We start from the raw sequence: 18,625 nt of genomic DNA, 5'->3' as shown, positions 1-18,625 counted from the left end.
TTACATTGAAGTCACGAGAGCCGTTGTGTACTCTTTTAAGTACCTGTAGAGGTTTCCAAGAGCTTTCATTTCTTTCTAGAAGCTGTAATTCAGGTTTCTCACTCACGTCCTCTAGCTTTAACATAGGGCTTTTACTCTCTTCCTGCAGTTTTAGTTCTGAATTCTCACTCTGTTCCTCCAAGGAGGACAAAGACACCTCTTGGGTGGGCTCCAAACCAAAAGATGATGGTGCCTCTGGCATCGGGATAAACTCTGCTTCCTCGAGCTCCTAGTGAAAGGAAATATCTCAAATCAATAATGGTCTATTCTACTCCCTGTGTTTCCATACAGAATTTATTAGCTTGTTCAAAGTGTAGAGGATTTAACCCCTTAAGGACCAAACTTCCGGAATAAAAGGGAATCATGACATGTCACACATGTCATGTGTCCTTAAGAAGTTTTAAATGGACACTATAGTCACCAAAACAACTTCAGCTTATTGTATTAGTTGCGGTAAGTATAATCATTCACTTCAGTTTGTTTTAGAGAAAAGGCAGTGTTTACATTACAGCCTAGGGATACCTCCACTGGTTACTCCTCAGATGGCTGCTAGAGGTGCTTCCTGGGACAATGCTGCAGGCTGTGACTGACATTCAGTTTCTCCACCCTCTGCATGGAGACACTGAATTTCCTCTTTGAGATGCATTGATTCAATCTCTATGAGGAGATGCTGATTGGCCAGGGCTGTGTTTGGCTTGCACTGGCTTTGCCCCATATCTGCCTCGTTGACAGTCTCAGGCAATCCAACGCCTTCCTATGGGAAAGGATTGTGATTTACTCAGATTACTACTTCTAAATATGTCAACCAAGCAGGCAGATCTGGGGCAGAGCCAGCAGCAGACTGGAATAAAGGTAAGATTTTGCTATACTTCGGGGCATGTACTAGATGGTGGTTTTAACACTATAGGGTCAGGAATACATGTTTGTGTTCCTGACCCTATAGTGTTTCTTTAACATTAATGGTTGCCTACTACAAAAACATCTAGTGCTGTGCTCATATACAAGTTATCCTGAAAATGGGACTTGAATTATTTTCATTCTTTATCCAAAGCTTGTGAACCCGTCATGCACAAATTGTGTGAATGGCAAGTTCACCTTCAGTTAGGTACAGATGGGGCTGGTGAAATGACCTGCAAATGTATAAATTGTGAGAATTACACACTAAACATTAAATTTCGGAAAATTAAATTTTAAAGGGACACTATAGTCACCTGAACAACTTTAGCTTAATGAAGCAGTTTTGGTGTATAGAACATGCCCCTGCAGCCTCACTGCTCAATCCTCTGCCATTTAGGAGTTAAATCCCTTTGTCCCTGCATGTGACTTGCACAGCCTTCCACAAACACTTCCTGTAAAGAGAGCCCTATTTAGGCTTTCTTTATTGTAAGTTCTGTTTAATTAAGATTTTCTTATCCCCTGCTTTATGGATAGCTTGCTAGACCCGGCAAGAGCCTCCTGTATGTGATTAAAGTTCAATTTAGAGATTGAGATACAATTATTTAAGGTAAATTACATCTGTTTGAAAGTGAAACCAGTTTTTGTTTCCATGCAGGCTCTGTCAATCATAGCCAGGGGAGGTGTGGCCAGGGCTGCATAAACAGAAACAAAGTGATTTAACTCCTAAATGACAGTGAATTGAGCAGTGAAATTGCAGGGGAATGATCTATACACTAAAACTGCTTTATTTAGCCAAAGTAATTTAGGTGACTATAGTGTTCCTTTAATGACAAACTTGAAGCAAAAATAACGATGCTTTTAGCATTCAATTTGCTAAAATTTGAGATTTAGTGAAAACCCTGCACAAACAAGACATTGCAAGCACACAAATATACAAAATGTGCGCTCTAAGGCAAAAAAAATTCCCACTTTACAAAAATTAAATATACCGTATATACTCGAGTATAAGCCGAGTTTTTCAGCACATTTTTTGTGCTGATAAACCCCAACTCGGCTTATACTCGAGTCAATAGTCTGTATTATGGCAATTTGCATTGCCATAATACAGACAATGGGGGCTGTGGGGGCTGCAGAGAGATGTTACTTACCTTTCCTGCAGCTCCTGTCAGCTCTCTCCTCCTCCGCCGGTCCATTCAGCTCTTCTGTCAGCTCACAGTGCGAGATTTACACTGGGAGCTGACCGAGGTGCTGAACGGACCGGCGGAGGAGGAGAGAGCTGACAGGAGCTGCAGGAAAGGTAAGTAACATCTCTCTGCAGCCCCCACAGCCCCCTCCTACACAGTGCCCATCCACTGGACCACCAGGGAAGGAGAGCCCCCCTCCCTGGCCAGCTAGCAAGCAGGGAGGGGGGACGAAAAAATTTATATATAGCAATAATAATAAAAAAAATAAAAATAATAAAATAAATAAAAAAATTATAATAAAATAAAAAAATAATAATAATAAAAAAATTTAATGAAACAAAAAAAATATTAAAATAATAAAAAATAAAAATGCCCACCCCCCACCAAGGCTCTGCATCACACTCTGCATTACACACATACACACACTGCACTCATACACACACACTGCTCTCATACACACTGCATTCTCATACACATACACACTGCATTCTCATACACACACACACTGCATTCTCATACACACACACACTGCATTCTCATACACACACACACTGCATTCTCATACACACACACACTGCATTCTCATACACACACACACTGCATTCTCATACACACACACACTGCATTCTCATACACACACACACTGCATTCTCATACACACACACACTGCATTCTCATACACACACACACTGCATTCTCATACACACACACTGCATTCTCATACACACACACTGCATTCTCATACACACACACTGTAAATAAATATTCAATTAATATAATTTTTTAAGGATCTAATTTTATTTAGAAATTTACCAGCAGCTGCTGCATTTCCCACCCTAGTCTTATACTCGAGTCAATAAGTTTTCCCAGTTTTTTGGGGTAAAATTAGGGGCCTCGGCTTATATTCGGGTCGGCTTATACTCGAGTATATACGGTATGTAAAAAAAAAAAAAAACTTATGTTAAAAGTTTTGGGCACCAATACTATTAAATGCATTGATGAGTTTTGACCTCATTACTTTGCTGTATTTATTGGATTGGCACTACAAGGTGAATAATGTATCTAATACAGCATTGTAAATGTAAGGTACAGTATTTATATTGTTACTATAAGCTAAAACATTTTTTAAAAAGTGCTTTTGGAAGTACCATTCCCAAACATGACATGATCCTCATGCAGATGGTCATAAAACACAGGACAGTCATAATGAAAAAAAATATATATTTATTTTGTTACTTGGTGTCACTACAAAAGCAGGGCTTGAAAAATTCCATGTGCCAGGCTGCTATGGCGACCAGGAAGTTTGTGCTGGTTCCTGGGTTATGTGAGGCCATTCCCTCTGCGCGTACTGTAGGCATGCGACGAAAGAGCTATGATCTTACTGCTCTGCTCCATCTCGCTGGAGCCAGAATATGACCCGACTCCGGCATCACTAAGCGGCGCGCGAGGAAGCAGAGCAGTAAGATCATATCCGATACACTTCAGCTCTCCCAAACATAGGGAGGCTGAGTGGAATAAAACTGTTTTAATTTGTGAGTGTGTGTGTCTGTCTGTGTGTGTATGAGTGTGTCTGTCTGTCGGTGCGTATCTGTCTGTCAGTGAGTGTGTATGTTTAGGTGACTAGCCCCCTCTGATCATGTGGGAATGGTGATTTAACTCACCTTTTGTCTTGCACTGTGCCAGTCTCCCCACGGCTGGCCCCGCCTCTATGGCCAAGATCATAAAGCTTTATGATCTCAGCCAATCCAATGCTTTCCCATAGTACAGAATTGGGACTATTGTGCACAACACTATGCAGCACTGAGATAGCAATCACTTTAGTGGCAGTCTGAGTGACTGCCAATATTGGTGTTGCAAGGCAGTAATGTTAACATGGCCTTTTCTCTAAAAAGGCAGTGTTTACATTTAAAACATGCAACCAGAACCACTACATTAATCTGTAGTAGTCCTGGTGACTATAGTATCCCGTATATCTAGAACATTTATAGATACAATGTTATGTTCCTTAATATGAAACCAAGTCATGATAGGCTTGGCTGCGGCACCACACCTTAAAGATATGTTAAAAGTTTAGTTTTCGTTTTCAGCAAACCCACATTTTACAGCAGTCAGGGGATGGCTTTGGTTTATTCTCACCTGGACAGGTGTGCTTGATTAGGGTCTGAATTCAAACTGGATTCTGATTGGCTAAAAAGAAAAAAAAAACAAGCAGCCAATCCAAATACAGCTTTGAATTTTAAAAAGGTAGTTTTATCTGCAGTTACCATTCATTGATTTCTAGAAATGCCAGAAGGAGAGTATTTTTTAATATAGATTTGCACTTGTTCTGTTGCTATTTTATATAAAATGTATTTATCTGGAAGAAACAGCAAGCAAAAACTATTTTCTACATTGCACCGTTTGCCCCCGTTATGACAGGAGCTATGGAAATCACTTTGTATCCTGGCAGCCCTGACAAGTGAATTTACCTTTAAGGGTTTAGCCAGAAGGGTACTTTAGAGGTTCTGCACCTATTCACGTGCATCTTCCCAAATCAGTAGTACCCCATAGCAAAGTGATTGCTCCTCTGTAATTCCTTCACCGTCATTCATTTACGCAGAACATGATTGGGAAAATCTTCCCAAAAGACCAAATATACTCCGTGTATAATTGGCATTTCCAGTCCCTGGGGTTAATTCTCTTCCCCCTCTACCCCTCAACAAGATACCAAAATCCTGTTAAATGCCAAGCACCATTTGAGTGATTTGGAGTGGTCATGGTGTCTAGAGTCTGTAAGTGCAGTGTTTCACTAGAAAAACCCTGCATATAGAAAGTTAAACCCCACCTCCTGCAGCAGCATCATCATTCAGGTGTTATTGGCCAGCCTGGAGCTAGTGTGCCATTCATTGGCTGAATGTGGGCAACTGATGCTCTAAGCCAATGGCGACTGGATCAAATTCTGGATTCTGCCAGTCGACAAGCAAGGAACCTCAGAGCCTAGTGGGACCCAGGAAACAAGAAACTGCTGCTAAATGGTCTTACCCATTAGCATGGAACCAGATCAGGGTACTCCTAGTATCATTACCACTACAGTGGATTCACCATCATATAGCATACCTTAATTTTAAAATGTACACAGTCAATAAGTAACATTTACATGCTTAGCAGCAGCATTCCCAGAGTCCTCTTCCTGCTGTCAGTGCACCAGGATAATGGGAGTAGAAGCTGTAATTGGTGATAGAAACTCCATGCTTTATCACAAAAAAAGTTATTCTAGCCTAAAGCCTGCAAATCAATGCTTAAAATGGTCTTCCCTCTGTACATCACATTCTACATGTAGAAGACATGGCATCTGTCTGTGTCATAGGAATAGCACTACATGCCTTGAAAGGAATACCAACTCAGCAGCACCAACAGGACAGGATAATAAACTGTGGTTCTTCCAATTACCTGTCGGAGCCAGCTGGGACAAGAGCTGCTCTCCATATTTTCTGTCATACTGAATGGACGAGTTTCTGGCTCTGCCTCTATGGTGCCCCGAAACCCTTCACTGGGGTCAGAGGTCAGGGATTCGCGCTCACTATCCTCCTCTCCTCTCCCAGAACCAGATGACGAGCAACTCTGAGCAACTGCGGAGAAGGAGATGTTACCCAGAAAATGACACCATTCCATTCCCACACATTTTACGCTGCCAATAATAAACAGTCGCTCCCCTTACACATTGCCCCAAATCCCACACATTTTACACTACCAATGCCTGTTGCTCCCCTTACAAATTGTCCCTAAACCCCAAACATTTATTACAGCCAATGACTGTTGCTCCCCAAACACATTGTCCCTAAACCACAAAACTTGAAAAGATGTGTTTCGGTGGGAGTTAGTGAGAGTAAAAAAGTGGAACTGAGATTAAATTAACATGTACCACAATAAAACATAAAACTTATTTGTAATACACCAAAATTACTCCTATTAAAAACATATTGCATACACAAAGTGGAACATCACCTAAATGGTGCATTTAAAGGGACACTATAGTCCCCAGAACAACTGCGGCTTAATGTAGTAGTTCTGGTTAGTACAACCTGTCCCTGCAGGCTTTTAGCATTTCAGAGAAAAGACAGTGTTGACATTAAAGCCTAGGCACACCTTCAGTGGCCACTCCTCAAATTGCCACTACAGGTGTTTCCTGGGGAAATGCTGCACAGTATGCAGCACTAACGTTCGGCGTCTCCAACTCTGCATGGAGACACTGAACTTTCCCAATAGAGATGTACTGATTCAATGCATCTCTATGAGGAGATGCTGAATGGCCAGAAAGGCGTTTGGCCCCACTCCACTTCCTTGACAATCTCAGCCAATCCAGTGTTTTTCCTAAGGGAAAGCATTGGATTTGCTGAAAATATAAATTCTGATGATGTCAGCCAGGGAGACAGATTGGGGCTGACAGCACAGTGTTTAACACTATAGGGTCAGGAATACAGGCTTGTTTCCTGACCCTATAGTGTTCCTTTAAAGATTTAACCATAAAATCCTGTTACTTGTTGACCAAACATGGTCATATACCAGCTATTCGCTTTCTCCTTTTTTTTCACTTTTGTCCCTAAACCCCATACATTTTATACCCTATCCCAAAATTACTCACGAGTGCCAATGGATAGTCCACTGCTGTTTGAACGAATGGTTTTGGAGTTCAACACTTTCTCTAAGAAAGAATAGAAGAAGTTACTCAGTTACACTTACAGTCACCAAGTTTGCGGCTTCAGCTGTCCTCCACCATTTTCTGACTTACCCACAATCAAAATTGTGTGCCAACCACGGCAGGACAGGTCAGGCACATGATGCAGAGACCCAAATATTGGACGTGGCCAAGAGGTGCAGATGTCAGATCCTTGAGGCCGCTCATTTGGAGTCATTGCAAGGCGTCCATTTCCTCCATTTCCCCACGCAAAAATATGATTGTCTGAGTTGTGAAAAATGAAGAGCACGTGCCATGACCTCATGTAGGAATTCCACTAACAAGGTCTTGTTTAGCAGAGGCCTTAAACACCATAAATCAAACACTTACCATCTGTGGCAGCAATGGTAAACTCGTCCCCACAAGACACTCTAATGACCTGTTTCCCACCAAGGGGTCCACCAAGCAGGTTGATCCCTAAATGTTTCCGGTAATCTCCTACCCCAAGCTGACCACACTTATTTGAGCCAAAGGTCAAGAGTCGGCCACGTTCTGAAAAGAAAACCCAAGAAAAAAAAAAAAAAGGTTAAAATATCTGGTCACAGAGGTAAAGATGGGCAAATAATATTGTGCAAATCTCACCATCAATGGCAGCGGTATGTGTCCTCCCTGGAGAAATGCTGCGCACCTTATAGAAAGTCAGCGGCTTGGCAAGAGTCAAGGAAGTTGTGTATGGGACTTCGAGGAATGCCTGGTGAATAGAATCATGGGAATGAAAAATATGTTCGAAAAATAGTTCCCACCAGCTGAGTGAAGAGTCCTGAGTGACAGGACTTACCTCATGATTAATGATTCCTGCCGTGCACTGGTTTAGACCCAGCTTGTTGTGTTCATTTGAACCACAAGCAAGAACTTTACCAGACTGGGTCAACAGAAAACTGCCATCAGAGCCACAGGAAATATTCACTATACAGAGACCACGTGGGACCTCCACCTGGAAGAAGCAGAGATATGGAATTAACAGAGAAAGAAGAAAGTAACATGAAATGGAATGGATGGTTCCCACACGGGAGGTGACACTAAGGTTGGGTGAAGCAGCAAATATAAAATTCAAAGCATTGAATATAGGAGATAACCGTAAATGTGGTGGGGCTAACAAAGCTGTGATTGCTGTTATCACCTTCTGAGGAGAGTAGACATCATCTTCTGAGTCCAGACCTAACCTTCCTGAAAAAAAAGCAGACATTAGTATTACACTTGCCTACCGCCACCTCGGTCCCTAACTCACCAGATGCCCCAACCCTTATGTAACATACCACCATTTAAATCCCTCACTCACCAGACACTCCGCAATCTCCTCACTCTCTTTCACACGATACTATTAAAATGTTTTTTCCTCTCTCACCTAATACAGTCACTTAATACCCATTTTCTCATAATCTACCATCTTCCATTTAATCTTCCACACTCAAACTCACCACCAATTACAGTCCTATCAATCCCATTGCCCCCACTCACCATACTCTCCACATCCCCATGAGTACACACTCTTGCTCCGCGTCAGTGCCATGACGTGATTGTCGCCACATGAAACTTGCTCTACAGGCTCATTTAGAAAGAAATCTACCCAAATTGGCTCTAAAACCTCGGCTCCTGCAGTTTGATTTACTCCAAGGCAGCCATAATAGTCCGAGCCGAAGGAGAACAACTGCCCTTCATCTACAAGACAAGAGAAAGTATACGGTCAGTATATTTTAAACAGAAATACTCTGCACTGCAAGGAATGACAGGTAAATCCATGTTGCAATAGGGTGCCAAGCACCTGACTCTTAACACACATGTAGAACAGAATGGAAATTGTCCTGCCCCCCTCCATGCCCCTTTCAAACAGACCTGTAATACACACAGTGAAATCAGAGCCACAGCTAACTTGCTGCACAGGTTTTCCTTGCAGTTTCTCCACGTGTTTGGGCTGTCTGTATGAAGCACGATCTCCATGTCCCAGCTGTCCGTGTAACTTGGTGCCACCCTGCATGTTCTGGGATAGATAGAAAGATAGGTAGGTGGATAGGTAGATGGGTAGATAGATACTGACAGTGAGAAAGAATCCCATTTAACAGCTCTTCCATTAAGTGTCATACTTACAACCCATGTGTACAACTCCTTCTCCACCGTCACAACTGCAAAGTGAGCATCTCCAGCTCGAACTTGCCGTGCCCGACACCCTCCTTTAAACACATCGAGCTTCTGAGGTGTAGACTTCCCCCCACCCCATACGTACACCTCACTACTTCTAGAGGTAACCACAGCAATGGGAGCGTCTGTAACCGTGCCTGGTCTAGAAAAGAATCAATGAGAATGTAGAAAAATACTGGAAAACCAATCAGGTGTATGTGTGTGAACTGTATATCTACTCCTTACAAGCAATCAACGCACAACATTAGCAAGATGAGCACAAAGCATGTGACATGGACGTAGTAACTAAGAACCCAACCAGAGGAATGCAATATGATCACAAGAAATGGGATAGAGAGAGGGGAGTACAGATGGTGTGCCTACACTGAACAGAATCAGAGGAATGCAATATGATCACAAGACATGGGATAGAGAGAGGGGAGTACAGATGGTGTGCTTACACTGAACACAAACAGACTTCAGTTACAAGAGAATTTAGTGAAATGAAAACAATATACAGTATCCTTACCTGGACCTTTTGCTTGACTTGTTCAGAAGTGAAACTTTCTCCTCCATATCTCTAAAGAGAGAATGATGAATTAAATGAGGAATACATGAAGCAAACATCCCTTCCTATACAGCATCGGGATGTTGAATAAATGAGTAGTAGATGATAAAGGTTATGGCCTGGTAACAATTGTAAATAAATAACTCATAAGCTACACTATATAATTACACGTCACAGTATGGAGGAGAAAAAAATATAAAAGAGATAAAACCATAGTTCATATAATAATGAACTTTAAAACCCACAGTGCTTTGGGCTTTACGAAGGAGTAATTTCATCAATTAGATTTCGTTCCCTACCTCCGTTGACAGCTTAGCAAAGGCATTTCCAGAATCTCATCTGCTGTTGGCCTTTTCTCTGGACCCTGAACAAGAGATGGAAGGGGAAGGCAGTCACTGTATTTATCAAAAGTTTACAGACACTCTTGCTCTGCTTATAAGATTCCTGAATCACCACCAGCCCCAGCCATCACTCAACAGCTATGTCAAACCAGCAACAGTCACCATTGCCATTCTTAGCCAGCCACCACTCCCATTCCTCAGCAGATTCCGCACCTCCCCAGACACCGCAACCATTCCGCACCTCCCCAGACACCGCAACCATTCCGCACCTCCCCAGACACCGCAACCATTCCGCACCTCCCCAGACACCGCAACCATTCCGCACCTCCCCAGACACCGCAACCATTCCGCACCTCCCCAGACACCGCAACCATTCCGCACCTCCCCAGACACCGCAACCATTCCGCACCTCCCCAGACACGGCAACCATTCCGCACCTCCCCAGACACGGCAACCATTCCGCACCTCACCAGACACGGCAACCATTCCGCACCTCACCAGACACGGCAACCATTCCGCACCTCCCCAGACACGGCAACCATTCCGCACCTCCCCAGACACGGCAACCATTCCGCACCTCCCCAGACACGGCAACCATTCCGCACCTCCCCAGACACGGCAACCATTCCGCACCTCCCCAGACACGGCAACCATTCCGCACCTCCCCAGACACGGCAACCATTCCGCACCTCCCCAGACACGGCAACCATTCCGCACCTCCCCAGACACCGCAACCATTCCGCACCTCCCCAGACACCGCAACCATTCCGCACCTCCCCAGACACGGCAACCATTCCGCACCTCCCCAGACACCGCAACCATTCCGCACCTCCCCAGACACCGCAACCATTCCGCACCTCCCCAGACACCGCAACCATTCCGCACCTCCCCAGACACCGCAACCATTCCGCACCTCCCCAGACACCGCAACCATTCCGCACCTCCCCAGACACCGCAACCATTCCGCACCTCCCCAGACACCGCAACCATTCCGCACCTCCCCAGACACCGCAACCATTCCGCACCTCCCCAGACACCGCAACCATTCCGCACCTCCCCAGACACCGCAACCATTCCGCACCTCCCCAGACACCGCAACCATTCCGCACCTCCCCAGACACCGCAACCATTCCGCACCTCCCCAGACACCGCAACCATTCCGCACCTCCCCAGACACCACAACCATTCCGCACCTCCCCAGACACCACAACCATTCCGCACCTCCCCAGACACCACAACCATTCCGCACCTCCCCAGACACCACAACCATTCCGCACCTCCCCAGACACCACAACCATTCCGCACCTCCCCAGACACCACAACCATTCCGCACCTCCCCAGACACCACAACCATTCCGCACCTCCCCAGACACCACAACCATTCCGCACCTAATCAACTACCAATTCTAACCAAGCCTCGCAGCTTCAGCTATCAATCTTCAGTCACATCTAATTAGCAACTACTGACCAGCAGAGTCCTCCTTCGTCAATGAATGCTCACCAGCTATAGCCACCTAGGCCATGCCAACACTTTCAGAAAGCATTATTGTGGGTGAAACACGTTAGTGTTTTTATGCTGCATTTGGTTTTATTATTTGTTTTCTAATAAAACTGGTTATTGCATGGAATTTCGACCTTCCTAATCTATCTTTGAAGGATTCGCTCAGTAATTCCATGGTGGGGAAAATACCATCTACGCCTATTAGGATTGAGCAATACCGCACATTGTAACTATGCCTCCTTTTTATCCTTTTATTTACTTTAATAACAGAAAGCACCATATTTTGTTTCTTACTAGCATTTTATATAACAATTATTTCTGACTGCTACACCATGGTGCACTACCAATTGAGAAAGCCGAGAGAGATCGGCGAAACGCGTTTTGGACAGCTACCAGGACATTGTATGTATTTTAATGATTTTAAATGTTCGTATGAATAAATCCTTATTGAATAACATGCATCTGGTACATCTTCTATCCTGCTGAAAGAGGGAAGGAGTCATCCCTTAAAAGGACTCACGGGCTAACACACTTAGAGCCTCTTATTCAGGTGAGAAGAATACCTTCACCTTTATTTTAATACCAAAAAGTTATAAGGATTTCAACACCAGGGCGAATTTCCCCTGTTTTCTTTCTGTTCTTTTTGAGGAACATACAGCAAACGGATCCAATACTACCCAGACATCTTACACACCCTTAAGAAATTACTGTGGAGTAAGTGATTATTACTAAGCGCTACACACTCTCACTACCACATATTGTTTGTGTATATAGTGGATTTATTGTAAAATACCATCTACGCCTATTAGGATTGAGCAGTACCGCACATTGTAACTATGCCTCCTTTTTATCCTTTTATTTACTTTAATAACAGAAAGCACCATATTTTGTTTCTTACTAGCATTTTATATACCAATTATTTCTGACTGCTACACCATGGTGCACTGCTGAAGACACCTCCTAACAAACAACTAGGGCCACCAACACATCCACAGATGGGGATTGTACCGTCCAGGCACATATGTCTGGAGCCGAATATAGGCTTGTTTTATCTATAATCACCAGTTACCTAAATACTACACTATATTCCGATTCTCCTCTTATTCCCTATCTGGATTGAGGATCTTACTGAAGGCGCTGCTTCCCTGCATTTCCCTTTTTTATCCACGATACCTCCAGAAGGAAGACTCTGCCATTCGAACTGCCACACGCATAACAAACAAGCGTCAGAAATCCTAATCTTTTATTTATTTCAACCCAAAACTTACCTGCTGTAGGCACTCCCGCACCACATCAATCAACTCTTTGGAGTAAAAGCTGCTGTCAATTTCCACAGCCCAATTCCCTTGCACAATCTTCACACAGAGATTCAGGGGGTTCTGTCACAAACAGTATATTTGGGTAAGAAACAGAAAGGAACTGGGGAGAGGTACAGATACACACCAGGGAGAGATCCTCACCGTAGCATCAAATGTCCGAGTCAGCGTAAGCAGCTCATACAGGACACATCCCACTGCCCAGATGTCAGATTTGTAGCTATACTTCACCCCTTGGCAGATCTCTGGGGACATGTAGTACAAGGTACCTACACACTGCAGAGGGATAAAGGGATAAACAGGGAGTTTATATAGAAAATATATAGAACACAATAGAATCATTTTTTTTTTAATAAATTCTTTATTTTGAATTTTTGTTGTTGTTGTTGGGGTACAGAAGAAAACAAGGGAGTAAGCTTAATGGTACAGATTTCATTCGGCATATTTTTGCCGTTTGTGTCATTCGTACATTTTAAGCAGGTATGCGATATTTCTTCCTTGGTTGCATTGCACATTGTTTGCTTATACATTATTACTCTGTACATATCTTTTTGTTGTTCTAGGTCTAAGGATTGGGCAGGGGTACAGAATAGAAGGAGAAGGGAAGTGGGGTACACTATCGACTGTCTTATTGATTTTGCTCCTAGTTTTGTTGTTGTTGTAGTACAGTTGGCGGAGTAGAACCTTGTGTTGGGAAGTAGTTAAGCAAGGCTAGGTCGTAAGGGATGGGAGGTCAGGGAGGGGTGTTCGTTTTTAGTCGAGTTGTCTGATTGCACCTCTCTCGTACTGGGTGCCTTATGTTCGTGGCATGCTTTTGTGTGGGGGGGTTAATGGTAGTCGCTTTACTGGGCTGGGGTGCGAGACTATAGAATCTTTACAAAAATTCATTACATGTTTTAGCTGGATAGCCACAAAGACCAATATACTACAAATATGTTACAATATAATGACAGCAATCAGATTTAAAACACGTGTTCTTTTATATACATTTAGTAATACATACTGCATCAAACACAGGTTGGCACTCATGGGGCAAAAGTTATACGTTAACATATTTATAGTTCGCATAATTAAACCCAATAATACATTTCATTAATTTATCCTACCTTCTCCTATCTTTGATCATGGACTGTTTTATTGTTATCCTCGTTTCTCTCCAAAATATATTTAATACTTTAATGTTAAGTTCGCCCATACATGCTGTATTCAATGACTATCTCTTGACTCTTGTTGGGTGTTGAGGTAGTATCTTGACATTTGCTATATTTATTAACTAATATTTCAGAATAAATATTTTATGTTTTAAAAAAAAAAATCTGATTGAAATTTGACTCCGGGCAAGTTCACAGTTTTTAATGTTTTAACTGTAGGTATACATAAATCAAAGTAAATGGGGATCTTCTACAAAATATTCTCCAGGATTCAGCTTTTTCTCTGACTTCCAATGACAGACAGGTATGAGGTTAATCATTCAATATGCAAGTGAATGTGTAGAACACCAAGTCCTGTCCCAAACTAAAAGTTAAATACTGTAGGCTTTGGGGCAGGTCCCTCCCAAGAAGATGAAAAACTTGGAACAGCTTTGAGATGAATTAGCTGTCAAGGAACATATATGTTTCTGCTTTTATTCTTAGTAGTTTCCCCGCTTTTTGTATAATGTGAAGAACGCCAGAAGACCTGACACGTTTGTAAAGGGGAAGACAGACTCGAGTGGTTTGACTGAATTTCATGTAGTGAAGAATGGCCGGTCATAGAGAGAAAAAAGAAAAATGCTCACCGTCTCCGCCATGGAATACTCTGAACTGAGCTGTTTGGCCAAACCGTAATCCCCCAGTTTAATCAGATTTGCCTTGGTCAGGAAGATATTGAGCGTCTTAATGTCTCTGTGGATACAAAATTTGATGTTCTCAGAATATTTTACACACTAACGCTACAAGCCAGTTCGTACACAATGCTTGCTCACACGCACACATACAAAACAGAGCATTTGCCACTCACATACATATATGGTGCCCACCCACTGGAAGGCATACACAGACAAAGTCGAGCCCTCTCACACACAGACAGAGTCCTACGCTCTAGTTACACACGCACACGCGCGCAGTGTCCATCCTCTCGCACACGCAGCGCCCATCCCCTCACACACACACACACACACACACACAGCCCGCCCGTCCCCTCACACACACACACACACCGCCCGTCCTCTCTCACACACACACACACACACCGCCCGTCCTCTCACACACACACACACACACACACCGCCCGTCCTCTCACACACACACACACACACACACACACACACCGCCGTCCTCACTCTCACACACACACACCGCCGTCCTCACTCTCACACACACACACCGCCCGTCCTCTCTCACACACACACCGCCCGTCCTCTCTCACACACACACACCGCCCGTCCTCTCTCACACACACACACCGCCCGTCCTCTCTCACACACACACCGCCCGTCCTCTCTCACACACACACCGCCCGTCCTCTCTCACACACACACACACACACACACACACACACACCGCCCGTCCTCTCTCACACACACACCGCCCGTCCTCTCTCACACACACACCGCCCGTCCTCTCTCACACACACACACCGCCCGTCCTCTCACACACACCGCCCGTCCTCTCTCACACACACACACACACACCGCCCGTCCTCTCTCACACACACACACACACACACACCGCCCGTCCTCTCTCACACACACACCGCCCGTCCTCTCTCACACACACACCGCCCGTCCTCTCTCACACACACACCGCCCGTCCTCTCTCTCACACACACCGCCCGTCCTCTCTCTCACACACACACACCGCCCGTCCTCTCACACACACCGCCCGTCCTCTCTCACACACACACCGCCCGTCCTCTCTCACACACACACACACACCGCCCGTCCTCTCTCACACACACCGCCCGTCCTCCCTCACACACACACCGCCCGTCCTCTCTCTCACTCACACACACACACACACACAGCCCGTCCTCTCTCACACACACACACACACACCGCCCGTCCTCTCTCACACACACACACACACACACACACACCGCCCGTCCTCTCACACACACACACCGCCCGTCCTCTCTCACACACACACCGCCCGTCCTCTCTCTCACACACACACACACACCGCCCGTCCTCTCTCACACACACACACACACCGCCCGTCCTCTCTCACACACACACACACACACCGCCCGTCCTCTCTCACACACACACACACACACACACCGCCCGTCCTCTCTCACACACACACACACACACACACCGCCCGTCCTCTCTCACACACACACACACCGCCCGTCCTCTCTCACACACACACCGCCCGTCCTCTCTCACACACACACACACACACACCGCCCGTCCTCTCTCTCTCACACACACACACCGCCCGTCCTCTCTCTCTCACACACACACACCGCCCGTCCTCTCTCACACACACACACCGCCCGTCCTCTCTCACACACACACATCGCCCGTCCTCTCTCACACACACACATCGCCCGTCCCCTCTCTCTCTCACACACAGCGCCCGTCCTCTCTCTCTCTCTCTCACACAGCGCCCGTCCTCTCTCTCTCTCTCTCACACACAGCGCCTGTCCTCTCTCTCTCTCACACACAGCGCCTGTCCCCTCTCTCTCTCTCACACACAGCGCCTGTCCCCTCTCTCTCTCTCACACACAGCGCCTGTCCTCTCTCTCTCTCTCACACACAGCGCCTGTCCTCTCTCTCTCTCTCACACACAGCGCCTGTCCTCTCTCTCTCTCACACACAGCGCCTGTCCTCTCTCTCTCTCACACACAGCGCCTGTCCTCTCTCTCTCTCTCACACACACAGCGCCTGTCCCCTCTCTCACACACACACAGCGCCTGTCCCCTCTCTCACACACACACAGCGCCTGTCCCCTCTCTCACACACACACAGCGCCTGTCCCCTCTCTCACACACACACAGCGCCTGTCCCCTCTCTCACACACACACAGCGCCTGTCCTCTCTCTCTCACTCACACACACACCCCGCCCGTCCTCTCACACACACACACAGCCCGTCCTCTCACACACACACACATCGCCCGTCCTCTCACACACACACACATCGCCCGTCCTCTCTCACTCACACACATCGCCCGTCCTCTCTCACTCACACACATCGCCCGTCCTCTCTCACTCACACACATCGCCCGTCCTCTCTCACTCACACACATCGCCCGTCCTCTCTCACTCACACACATCGCCCGTCCTCTCTCACTCACACACATCGCCCGTCCTCTCACTCACACACATCGCCCGTCCTCTCTCACTCACACATCGCCCGTCCTCTCTCACTCACACATCGCCCGTCCTCTCTCACTCACACATCGCCCGTCCTCTCTCACTCACACACACACAGCGCCCGTCCTCTCTCACTCACACACACACAGCGCCCGTCCCCTCTCACTCACACACACACAGCGCCTGTCCCCTCTCTCACTCACACACACACAGCGCCTGTCCCCTCTCTCACTCACACACACAGCGCCTGTCCTCTCTCTCACTCACACACACAGCGCCTGTCCTCTCTCTCTCACTCACACACACAGCGCCTGTCCTCTCTCTCTCACTCACACACACAGCGCCTGTCCTCTCTCTCTCACTCACACACACAGCGCCTGTCCTCTCTCTCTCACACACACAGCGCCTGTCCTCTCTCTCTCACTCACACACACAGCGCCTGTCCTCTCTCTCTCTCACTCACTCACACACACAGCGCCTGTCCTCTCTCTCTCACTCACACACACAGCGCCTGTCCTCTCTCTCACTCACACATCGCCCGTCCTCTCTCACTCACACACACACAGCGCCCGTCCCCTCTCACTCACACACACACAGCGCCTGTCCCCTCTCTCACTCACACACACACAGCGCCTGTCCCCTCTCTCACTCACACACACAGCGCCTGTCCTCTCTCTCACTCACACACACAGCGCCTGTCCTCTCTCTCTCACTCACACACACAGCGCCTGTCCTCTCTCTCTCACTCACACACACAGCGCCTGTCCTCTCTCTCTCACTCACACACACAGCGCCTGTCCTCTCTCTCTCACACACACAGCGCCTGTCCTCTCTCTCTCACTCACACACACAGCGCCTGTCCTCTCTCTCTCTCACTCACTCACACACACAGCGCCTGTCCTCTCTCTCTCACTCACACACACAGCGCCTGTCCTCTCTCTCTCACTCACACACACAGCGCCCGTCCCCTCTCTCTCTCGCTCTCACACACATCGCCCGTCCTCTCTCACTCACACATCGCCCGTCCTCTCTCACTCACACATCGCCCGTCCTCTCTCACTCACACATCGCCCGTCCTCTCTCACTCACACATCGCCCGTCCTCTCTCACTCACACATCGCCCGTCCTCTCTCACTCACACATCGCCCGTCCTCTCTCACTCACACATCGCCCGTCCTCTCTCACTCACACATCGCCCGTCCTCTCTCTCACACATCGCCCGTCCTCTCTCACTCACACATCGCCCGTCCTCTCTCACTCACACATCGCCCGTCCTCTCTCACTCACACATCGCCCGTCCTCTCTCACTCACACACACACACAGCGCCCGTCCCCTCTCACTCACACACACACAGCGCCTGTCCCCTCTCTCACTCACACACACACAGCGCCTGTCCCCTCTCTCTCTCACACACACACACACACACACACACACACACACACACACACACACACAGCGCCTGTTCGCTCTCTCACTCACACACACACACACACACACAGCGCCTGTTCGCTCTCTCACTCACACACACACACACACAGCGCCTGTTCGCTCTCTCTCTCACTCACACACACACAGCGCCTGTCCTCTCTCTCACTCACACACACACACACACACACACACACAGCGCCTGTCCTCTCTCACACATACACA

The 18,625-nt window shown here is 46.6% G+C and overlaps 1 protein-coding gene across 2 annotated transcripts in view; it reads right to left on the bottom strand.

Moving 5' to 3' along the window:
- The window catches only part of NEK9 (NIMA related kinase 9), a 28,941-nt gene that overhangs the window by 1,495 nt on the left and 8,821 nt on the right, over positions 1-18,625 (bottom strand). The window contains exons 5-20 of one of the 2 annotated variants that reach the window (XM_063439815.1): positions 14,453-14,558; positions 12,820-12,951; positions 12,628-12,738; positions 9,817-9,881; positions 9,479-9,529; positions 8,920-9,112; positions 8,668-8,812; positions 8,293-8,493; positions 7,955-8,001; positions 7,613-7,768; positions 7,417-7,525; positions 7,165-7,326; positions 6,889-7,059; positions 6,742-6,801; positions 5,550-5,728; positions 44-268 (exon numbers count right to left, since the gene is read on the bottom strand). In XM_063439815.1, the coding sequence (XP_063295885.1) occupies positions 44-268; positions 5,550-5,728; positions 6,742-6,801; positions 6,889-7,059; positions 7,165-7,326; positions 7,417-7,525; positions 7,613-7,768; positions 7,955-8,001; positions 8,293-8,493; positions 8,668-8,812; positions 8,920-9,112; positions 9,479-9,529; positions 9,817-9,881; positions 12,628-12,738; positions 12,820-12,951; positions 14,453-14,558 (2,113 nt within the window). The remainder of the gene's footprint in view (positions 1-43; positions 269-5,549; positions 5,729-6,741; positions 6,802-6,888; positions 7,060-7,164; positions 7,327-7,416; positions 7,526-7,612; positions 7,769-7,954; positions 8,002-8,292; positions 8,494-8,667; positions 8,813-8,919; positions 9,113-9,478; positions 9,530-9,816; positions 9,882-12,627; positions 12,739-12,819; positions 12,952-14,452; positions 14,559-18,625) is intronic. The other variant, XM_063439816.1, reaches the window with a different exon arrangement.

This window comes from Pelobates fuscus, chromosome 13 (genome assembly GCF_036172605.1).
Source record: "Pelobates fuscus isolate aPelFus1 chromosome 13, aPelFus1.pri, whole genome shotgun sequence".
Classification (NCBI taxonomy): Eukaryota; Metazoa; Chordata; class Amphibia; order Anura; family Pelobatidae; genus Pelobates; species Pelobates fuscus.
Note: the sequence above shows the minus strand (reverse complement) of the source record. Positions and strands in the feature narration are given on the sequence as shown.